Source organism: Engraulis encrasicolus, chromosome 14 (assembly GCF_034702125.1).
Source record: "Engraulis encrasicolus isolate BLACKSEA-1 chromosome 14, IST_EnEncr_1.0, whole genome shotgun sequence".
In the NCBI taxonomy this organism is placed as follows: domain Eukaryota; kingdom Metazoa; phylum Chordata; class Actinopteri; order Clupeiformes; family Engraulidae; genus Engraulis; species Engraulis encrasicolus.
Window position 1 is genome coordinate 32,570,389 of NC_085870.1, and position 8,471 is coordinate 32,578,859.

The 8,471-nt window shown below is 45.0% G+C and overlaps 1 protein-coding gene across 1 annotated transcript in view; it reads right to left on the reverse strand.

The window, feature by feature from the left end:
• cacna2d2a (calcium channel, voltage-dependent, alpha 2/delta subunit 2a) overlaps positions 1–8,471 on the reverse strand; it is a 365,088-nt gene that overhangs the window by 11,852 nt on the left and 344,765 nt on the right. The window contains 7 exon segments of the mRNA XM_063216475.1: positions 472–575; positions 1,369–1,431; positions 1,679–1,769; positions 3,176–3,273; positions 4,397–4,457; positions 4,714–4,734; positions 8,400–8,471. The exon segment at positions 8,400–8,471 is cut by the window's right edge and continues 5 nt beyond it. Coding sequence (XP_063072545.1) covers positions 472–575; positions 1,369–1,431; positions 1,679–1,769; positions 3,176–3,273; positions 4,397–4,457; positions 4,714–4,734; positions 8,400–8,471 — 510 coding nt within the window.

Sequence of the window (8,471 nt, forward strand, 5' to 3'; positions counted from 1 at the left end):
TGGCAGCGCTCCGTACCTGACCTGAAATGATTTAGAGAAGGTTTGTAAGCGAAACAAATTCCTGGTAGGCCCTTTTATTGTAAATGTATCTACCTCTGTGTAAGGCAGTGATGAAACAAACTTTGGCAGACCCTTCAGAGCTCTCTCCCCTTGCCTCCTCTGTGTTTGTTTGTTTGTGTGTGTGTGTGCAGGGTGCGATTTGTAGGGGGGGATGGGGGGATTGTCCCCCCTTCTGGTCTTGATATCGCCACTTTTTCTACATGAATTTATCACAGTTCAATGTAAGTCTATTGATATTGCTTACAATCTGAAACATATCCCCCCTTCTGGTTTTCCGTCAAATCGCACCCTGTGTGTGTGTGTGTGTGTGTGTGTGTGTGTGTGTGTGTGTGTGTGTGTGTGTGTGTGTGTGTGTGTGTGTGTGTGTGTGTGTGTGTGTGTGTGTGTCATGTTGCTTCATGCCATATTCACCTGTGCGGTAGGGAGCTCTGAAGATGTAGCCCTTGTTGTCCAGACTGCGGCGGTAATAGCTGGCATTGAACGGCTCCGGGTCCTCCTCCCAGGTCTCCGCAGCCCTGGATGGATGGATGGATGGATGGATGGATGGATGGATGGATGGATGGATTGGTGGATGGATTGGTGGATAGAAGGATGCATGGATGGATGGGTGGATGGATGGATGGAGTGATGGATAAATAAATGGATGGATGGACATGGAGCAAGGAACAGCCAGAGAGAAATGAAAATGTGAGAAAAGAAATATTTAAACAACAATTCCGAATTCAGACAAGAGAAGGGAAAAAGGAACAGGGACAAAATGACACAAGCATGTTGAGTATCAGATAAGCATCAGATAGCGCAGGCTAATGCAGCTCAACGTTTTAGATTCGTATATATTGTATAATTCAAAAAATTTTGTTGTTGCTGAAATGCCAATTATTATCCGGAACCAGGGCCGCTGACAGCTTTTGCTGGGCCCGGAACAAAGTCATCTGAAAGGGCCCCCTACCTAATACATACAATGTCATGGGGACCCAATTATGGGCCCTCTATCTCCCTGGGCCCAGCGCAACATAACAGCGCAACAGCCCCCCATCCCTCTCGGCGGCCCTATCCGGAACGTGTCTTATAAGCTTACTTGTAGCTTCATTTGTCTTACAGAGAGCTACTGCATGTACAGGCGAAGGGTGACTTAACCTAACTGAAGATCGTTTTAAGTGTGCAGTAAGGTCACGGGGGCCTTGTCTAATCACACTGGCCATCCAGACAGTGAACACAAGGAGCAGGTCAGTGTGAAGCGGCATCATAGCATAGATACTTCATGATAAAGTTACTGATAAAGTTACTGTATGCTGTTTTTTAGTTTACTTGTTGGGGAACACTCTCGTGATGCCTCCATCTGTAGCTGCAAAGACCGCCAGGAAGCCATACCTAAAAAGAGCCAAAACAAACAAACAAACAAACAAAAACAAACAAAAAGAAAAACCAAAAAAAAAGAAAGAATGTATATTACCCATGAAACTTTACAGAAACACATCACACATGTAGAGAGAGAGAGAGAGAGAGAGAGAGAGAGAGAGAGAGAGAGAGAGAGAGAGAGAGAGAGAGAGAGAGAGAGAGAGAGAGAGAGAGAGAAAGAGAAAGAGAGAGAGAGTCTGTGTTCACACTAAATACTTACGTCTTGAGATCAATGTTCTTCCATACTTTTTCCACCAGCTGCCGGATGATCCCCGTGTCCAGGATGAGATTATGCAGTAGGAAGTTGTCACCTGTAAACAACAGCACAGTAACTTCCAGGTTAAGGGCAATTCAGTAGTACTAGAGACAACAACTAAAGCACTACAAATAATAATGACACATCTTTTATAATTTATGAAGCGTTTTTCATGCATAGCATAGGAAGTAGCTGGAAGTGCTTAACAGGAAATTAAAACAACTGAGCACAAGACTAATTGTGTTGCTGCTATTCAAAAGCTCATGAATAACAATGTCGAAGTCAGGAGGGGTTGGGGGCTGAGCCCCAGGGCCCCTGTAGTGCTGGGACAAGGGAAAAATAGCAGCATAATTATCCAGCACATTTTTTAAAACATAGCGTTTGAGGAAGGTAGACTGAAAACTGAAGCACTGAGAAAAGAGAAAGTAACAACTTAATTATAAATCAACATTTGGAAAATGTAGTTTGTGTATGTTGATTGGAAAGTGAAGCAGTGATACACAAGACAGTAACGACACAGTTGTAGCAAAATGTCTAAAATGGAGTGTTTGTGGATGTAGAGACTGAAAACTACATTCTATAGCAAAAATCCTTAAGATGTATTGATGCCCTGATGAAGGCCAATATGGCCGCAACGCATCAGCCCATCTCTTTTAAATAGATTCGCCATGTTATATTAAAGGCTTTAAAAAATTCTCCAAAATCTCAAACACCCCCTGCTCTTCCCTTCGTTTTTTGTACACCCAGTACAGATGAGTACCCTGAGTAACATTGTGAAAAAAAAGTGAAAGGCCAACCTGGGAAACTCCAACTCCCATTGTCACTGTGGCATAGCACTTCACTGCACACTGAACACAACAAAATTGCATTGATGCCTCACCCATGCAAGGGGGCAGACCGCAATGGCGCCCCAAGGGAGCAGTGCGGCAGGACGGTACCATGCTCAGGGTACCTCCGTCATGGAGAAGGATGGGGGAGAGTACTGGTTGATTACCCACCCCACCAACCTGGCAGGTCGGGAGTCGAACCAGCAACCTTTGTGCTACAAGTCTGACACCCTAACAGCTTACCCATGATAGCCCCTATGGGCCCATGACTGTTATATTGAGATGAGCTGATACGTTTTTATTCAATATCTTAGCAGGTGAAAGAGACATACAGCAATTGATTGATTGATATTGAAAGGGAGAAAGCCCTTAAAAAGCGGCACGGAGCTGCTTAACCGCAGGGAAACCCAAAGAAAAAGAAAAACACAGGTATAACAACAAAATATTAAAGGCTTAAAAAATCTCCGACACCCCCTGCTCTTCCCCTCTTTTTTGGATTTTGACTCCAAGTACACCCAGTACAGATGAGTACCCTGAGTAACATCGTATGAACGTTATCTCCTGAATGCTTTCTCTAAGCCTCTTTATCTCTTGTAAAAAATGTAATGTTTGAAGATGCAGACTGAAAACTCACACTGCTTCGAGTCAGGGGTGACTTTCTCCATCAGAGCGATAAAGTTGAGGAGAAACTCGGTGTTGTTTCCGGAGAGCTCCAGCTCCTTGCAGTACTCCCTGGGGAACAGGTGCACACGCTTTAAGTACAGGAGGGTGTACACGCTCAATATAAGGAAACACACACCAACACACACAAATGGTAACACTTTCCTTGATGCCGGCGTCATACGGATGACATAACAGTGTCATAGTAGTGTCAAAACAATGTCATGACACAGTCATAAACATTATGGTCATGTAAAGTTGCCATTGTTAGGGCTGTCTTTACCAAAACCGAATGTTTACGACATTGACATAATGTTTGTGACACATGAATGACTGCATTATGATGCTGTTATGACATTGTTATGTCATGCGTATCATGCCTACGTCAAAGTGTTACCACACACATGGACACACATGGACACAAACACACACACAGAAAACTGCACAAAGACAATGTATCACATCATGCAAAAAAATGGTGAAACACAATGTACACACAATCATGAACAATCTCTGCAGTGCTCACATGAAACGCAACCGCAGGACACATGCAAGCACATGCTGGAAGTCGGAGATGGATAAAGGTTGAGGAAAAAACATCTGATGACAAAATGGATGACAGAAACAGCGAGAGAAGGGGAAGAAGTATAGGCCACACACACATCACACAGATTAACATACAGAACTGGACAATTGAAAGAGTGCACTTCACACCAACACTTTTGTACAAAAGGACATCAAACAATGCATGACACATGTGACGCCTCTGCACCCCCTCCACTGCTCATGACAAACAAACACACACACACCCACGCACAAAGTAGGCAGAGTTAAACAAAACAGTGAGCACACAGACACCATCACAGCTAATAGGTGGAAAGACCACACAATATACTGTGCATACGTGTGCGCGCACACACACACAAACACGCACATGCACACGTACACACGCGCGCGCGCGCACACACACACACACACACACACAAACACACACACAAACACACACCCACAACCCCCCACACACAGAGGATACATCACACACAGCACACAGAACAACACCAAATGGAATGGAAGGAGGAGGAGGAAGAGGAGACGATAAACACACACAGACACACGCACACACCCACGCACACACACACTGAACACACGTACACACACACACGACACACACACTACACACTGAGCACAGCTCTACCTGGGAGCAATGAACACATGGCCCTCCGACTCAAAACTGTTGGGCAGCAGAGATTCAAAATCTGCAACAGAAAGGGCGAAGATTATCCAGGGAGAGCGGCACGGGGGGTTGGGGGGGCACGGAGAAGGGGATTCTGTGTGAAAACAGCGGTTGGGTGGGACGGGAGTGGGACGCAACGGGGACGATTACCATAGCAGCACGGAGGAGAGAGTCAATGGGGAGAACACGAGTGGTTAGCTAATATGGTGCCTGGGTGGACTTTTCAAAATTTTTGTTTGTTCCATTGCAAATTGTTGTTGATTTTATATTTTACACACCAATCTAAAACTGAGATCCATCTCAGTCATCTAATGTGTTTTTTTCTCTTGTTTTCTTGTATGGCTTCATTGTGTCAGAGAACTGGCTTCTGCTACATTCACACAGCAGACAGGAAACGAGTTATCAGACCTTCATTGTATTCACAAGTGGTGCCTTTCTTTTTTTCCACAAGCAGGCATCAACATGGCCAACTGTTGCATTCTGGGAAAGGTGGGGGGTGGGGTGGTGTACAGGGATCCTGATGAAGCTTATCACCCCTCAGGTAGGCAGAGGGAAGCTGGCCATCGAGAGACTCACAATCAGGGGAAGTGCACTGCATTGTGAAGGGCTTAGAAAGGGGCAACTTGTATAATACAAATCTCTGCATCAACATCATCAAAAAAGAGAATTGAATAACCCCATGTGATCAAGTAGAGGACACGATATCTCAATGTAGAGACACAGAAGAATGTCAAAAACCTGCAATCATAAGACAATTAGCCTGAACTTAAAAATGGTGCCCAGGTAGTGTTCCGCCCACAATGCCTTGCACTTCCCGGTCAGACGTCTTGTGGAAATGGGAGGGGCTATTGGCCCTGGCTGCCTGAGGGGTGATGTTGGGTTTCAAGCCAATGGAGACACAGGGGAAGGAGATAACAGGAGGACGACATAAGAGCTGGGCTGGGTGCCCAAAATACGCACCAAACTCACACAACAGGAGGGGGATCTGAGACACAGCCCTGGGGAACTCCTTGGAGACATTCTGCAGTTTGTGCTGATATCAATAGCTAAACTGGCCTGAAGAGTTTGTGATTATTGTTCTATCACTAACAATGACATGACACCATCTATGATGGTAACACCATTGATGATAACTACCCAAAATTACTACACATTACAGCTAATAATTAGAGCCTTAGCCATGAAACTCACTCTATGAAACATATCCAAATCAGATCCGCATATATTACCACTAGCAGCCGTTCATGGTCTGTTAATACCTCTCATTTGCACGTTCTGTCTGCTTTCTGGTTAAGCAACCAGTATTAGCGACCTCTGCTGTATGTTTTGACTTCTGACTATAAATACTAAAGTGCAGCCTATTTTACATAGAAGAAGGTAGAAAGGTATAGGATAGAAAAAGAGAGAGAAAAAGAGAGAGAGGGGAGAGAGATTTTAAAGACTATCCAACAATGGGAGGACGCTATGCGTATTGGAGTATTGGAGGACAAGCTGCCTTTAATTATTTATCTTAAAAACACAACGTGCACAGCGCTTAATATTCTCTGGAGGACCGATGAGCAGGGGCGCCGCCAGAAATTTTGGGCCCCATGAAAAATTCGAATTTTGCCCCCCCTTAAGGGCCACTATCAGTGCTGTCAGTGCTTGGGCCCTTAGAATCTGTAACACCTTTCCCCCCCTAGCCGCACCCATGCCGATGAGAGACCTCGGTGAGAAACTAGAACATCAACCAACCAGGGACTGAGAAAGGGAGAGGAGCGAAAGTGAGTGAGGGAGAAGGAGAGACAGAGAAAGACAGAGAAGACAGAAAGACAGAGCATATGTCCAAAGTGGACATTTAATTGACCCGTGACCTTATGAGTGTGTGAGAGAAAGCTGGAGAAGACAGGGAGTAATAGATCTCACTTAGTTATGAAGAAAGTGAAGTGAAGAGTAGTGTGTTAAGAGAGAAAGACAGAAAGAGAGAGGTATAGAGTTGGGCCACAGTCAGAGGGATAAGGAGGTGAGGAGAATAGAGGAGAGGAGAGGAGAGGAGAGGAGAGGAGAGGAGAGGAGAGGAGAGGAGAGGAGAGGAGAGGAGAGGAGAGGAGGCGAGCAGGTTCGGACAGGTGAAGGTGTGGAAGGTAGGAAGGACCTTGAGGACAAGAGCAAGGGTGCGGAGAGTGAAGGGTGAGAGGATGGGAGGGAGGTAGGGGCTGTTGAGTCGGGAGTTTGGGGAGATGGACCAATGTGGTGTATACTTGCCCTTGCTGTCTGAGACTGGCACTGTGAGGATCCATCAGAGAAGGAGCAAGAAAAGAAACAAGGAGGGCAGGTGGGATATATAGGGAGGGAGGAGGAAGGAAGGAAGGAGGGAAGGATCGAGGAGGAGGAGGAGGAGTAGGAGGAGGAGGGGGAGGGATCACAGACAATATTTTATTCAATTGATTCGTTTGAATAAAAATATTGCTTTCTCGGAACAAAAAGAACAAAGCAGAAGAAAATAAAGAGAAACTGAGAAGACGAGACGACACAAGAGAAACTTGATCCAGTCAAAAATGTGAATGACAGTACAAGGAGGGTCTGAATACAAAATAAAGAAGCGAGATGAGAGAACAACATTTAAAGAGAACGTAAATAAAAGAGATTCGAAACAAAGGTACAGAACTACTCAGGTGTGTTTGATGAAGACAAAAGGAGCATGATGCTCCAAAGAAACACACAAGAAGAGAATCAAGCAAGTGGCTAAGAATGACATTGGAACACGCTGGTCTGGAAGAGACGAAGATAGGAGACAGTGAAGGAGGGAGAGAGAGAGAGAGAGAGAGAGAGAGAGAGAGAGAGAGAGAGAGAGAGAGAGAGAGAGAGAGAGAGAGAGAGAGAGAGAGAGAGAAATAGAAGTGGAGTTGCTCTTATTCCAGACCAAATAAATATACAGACTCTAAAGACCACACTTGAGACATGAACACTGATTGAAGCTCTGAGTTTCTGAATGATTCCAAAGCATGTCACACTGAGAGACAACACACCAACACACATACTGCACATTCACACACACATACAGAAATAAGAAATTAAGAAATAACACTCATCAAAAGAGACATCACAGAACAAAACAAATTAAAAGAGTTTCAAGTGAATCAAATCAGGTGAAAAGCATGCCAAGCAAGTTTTCACTCATTATTGATACACAAAACGGCTTCAGAATCATTGCATGGTGTCAAGAAGAAAAGGCGAGAGCATTTTTGTTTAAGGCAGCGAAAAATAATAGCAGACAGTCACCATTATTTTCACCTCAGGTTTTTTCTTCAGTCAAACAAACAAACAAACAGATGAAATAGAAACAAGAACAAACAAAAGAAACACCACTTTCACCTTGCTGTCCTTTTTCATTGAGGGATTTTCTTCCACCGAAAAGACGGGAAGAAAAGTCACCTTAGTTACAGCACATGATGGAAAGAGAAGGAGGAAGGGAAGAGAGAGAGGGGGAGCGGGAGAGAGGGAGTTTCGAGTATGTGTTTGGAGGGAGGTACTTGCACTTCAACTTGCATCCTGCCACAGAAACCACCCACGAACGAAGAAGTGGGAGAAATGGAGAGACACAGAGAGGAAAAGAGAGAGAGGGAGAGATATAGAAGGAAAAAGACAGAGACTGACACGGAAAGAAAGAAAAAGAAAAGCTGGAATAATAGACCAAAAAGATACAGAGACATACGTAGAAAGGGAAAGAGGAATAGAGAGGAATGTGAGGGGAGACAGAGAGAGATAAACAAGGACTCCAGGCTCCACTGGGGGGAGCGTCAGTGGCCTTGAGGACGGGGAAGGATCTTGGAGGGAAAGAAGGGAAGTTCCGGAACACCTTGAAGGGAAGGAGAGAGAGAGAGAGAGAAAGAGAGAGAGAGAGAGAGAGAGAGAGAGAGAGAGAGAGAGAGAGACCGCCCGTACAGTACAGTACAGACGGAGGAAGCTAGATGGGGCTACTCACACTGGACCTGTAGGATCTGGTCGCTCAGGTTGGCTTTAATATGGCTCTCGCTGTAGGTAGGCAGCACGATGC